Source organism: Acomys russatus, chromosome 13, assembly GCF_903995435.1.
Source record: "Acomys russatus chromosome 13, mAcoRus1.1, whole genome shotgun sequence".
Taxonomy (NCBI): Eukaryota; Metazoa; Chordata; class Mammalia; order Rodentia; family Muridae; genus Acomys; species Acomys russatus.
In genome coordinates this window covers 56,264,295-56,265,852 of record NC_067149.1, presented here as the reverse complement: position 1 = coordinate 56,265,852, position 1,558 = coordinate 56,264,295, and the positions used below count along the sequence as shown (strand labels likewise).

General features: G+C 36.8%; 1 protein-coding gene across 1 annotated transcript; it reads left to right on the top strand.

The window, feature by feature from the left end:
• The first annotated feature begins 243 nt into the window (after nucleotides 1–243).
• LOC127196907 (taste receptor type 2 member 136-like) lies at nucleotides 244–1,237 on the top strand. Its single transcript, XM_051154639.1, is given in 2 exon segments — nucleotides 244–300; nucleotides 302–1,237. Coding segments are annotated over 2 exon segments (993 nt in total).
• The last annotated feature ends 321 nt before the right edge of the window (nucleotides 1,238–1,558 follow it).

Here is a 1,558-nt window from a genome sequence, read left to right as displayed (position 1 = left end):
TAAACCTGTATATTTGTTTATTTGCATGCTTGCAAATAAGGTCATATGTTTTGTTCTAACATCAGCTCTGGAATACACCAGTTCTTAGTAGGGTGTATGAATAAAAATCCACTTTAACTGGTTTGTGAACTTTCTTGTTTCTATAAAAACAACATCCATCTCATCCACCCGAGCAACGGCCATGGAATTTAAACAAAGCATGCTCTTCACTGAACATAGATGAAGACACAGATATGTGTGTTCATGAAATCACAACCAGTGACAGAAGAATTACATTCTGTTTTTATTCTTTTAAAAAATTATTTGTTCAGACATGATGAGTTTTTTTCTAAGCATTGCAGCCATCATACTACTGGCAGAAATTGCTCTTGGAAGCTTTGCCAATGTTTTCATTGTTCTGGTGAACTGTACTGACTGCATCAAGGGAAGAAAAATCTGCTTAGCTGATCGAATTCTCACTGCTCTTGCCATCTTTAGGGTTGGCTTCCTTTGGGTAATACTAAGTCATTTGTGCTTAATTATGTTTAACTCAGCTTTATCTTTACAAGTAAATTTTAGTGTTTGTGTTGTCTGGGCACTAACCAGCCATTTTAATACCTGGCTGGCAACTATACTCAGCATATTTTATTTGTTGAAGATAGGTAATTTCTCTAATCTTATTTTTCTTCGCCTGAAGAGAAAAATTAACAGTGTTGTTTTAGTTGTGTTTTTGGGGAGTTTGGTGCTTTTCTTTCCTAATCTTAAGATAGTCCCCATATGTGAGGAAATTCAAATGAATGGGCACAAAGACAACTTGACTGCAATGACCAAACTGACTTATGTCAACAACCTTACAGCTATGATGATATTCACTCTAGACAATGTCCTTCCCTTCAGCACATCCATGATCTGTTTTCTCTTGCTAATCTACTCTCTGTGCAGACACCTTAGGACAATGAAGCTTTACGGAAAAGGATCCGAAGATCTCAGTGGTTTGGCACACATTAAGGCTTTGCGTGCTGTGATCTCCTTCCTGTTGTTATTTTCCATGTTCGTTCTGTCTCTTTTCATATCAGTTTACAATTTTGCAAAGTCTCCGGATGATATAGTCCATGTGGTTTGCCAGGTTATTGGAACCTTGTATCCCTCAAGCCATTCCTACATCCTGATATGGGGAAACAGGAGGATCAAAGAGGCCATTGTGATGGCAATGAGACAGGTGAGGGAGAGGCTTTGGCCAGTGGCACAGAGACCTTAAAGTCCTTCAACCAATATCTGAGTTGTGATTTGACTAGTAGCAGAGTCGGTAGCATTTTATGTTTCCTATTGCTTTTGAAAATGGACTATGTGTTAATTGTTTCTACAGAAATTTGTAAAAAGTTTTATCTAAGATTATTGAATTGGAGATTACTTTTGTTTGTAGACATGTACAAAATATACAATACCGTTCACTTAATATTATTGTTGCAAAACCAATGCAATAATTTAAAAAATAATAACATTTTTCATAATTAGGATGCCAGGCACAATTAACATAAATGGTTATTTGTTGGGAGCCGAGAGACCCTGGCTGAGCTGA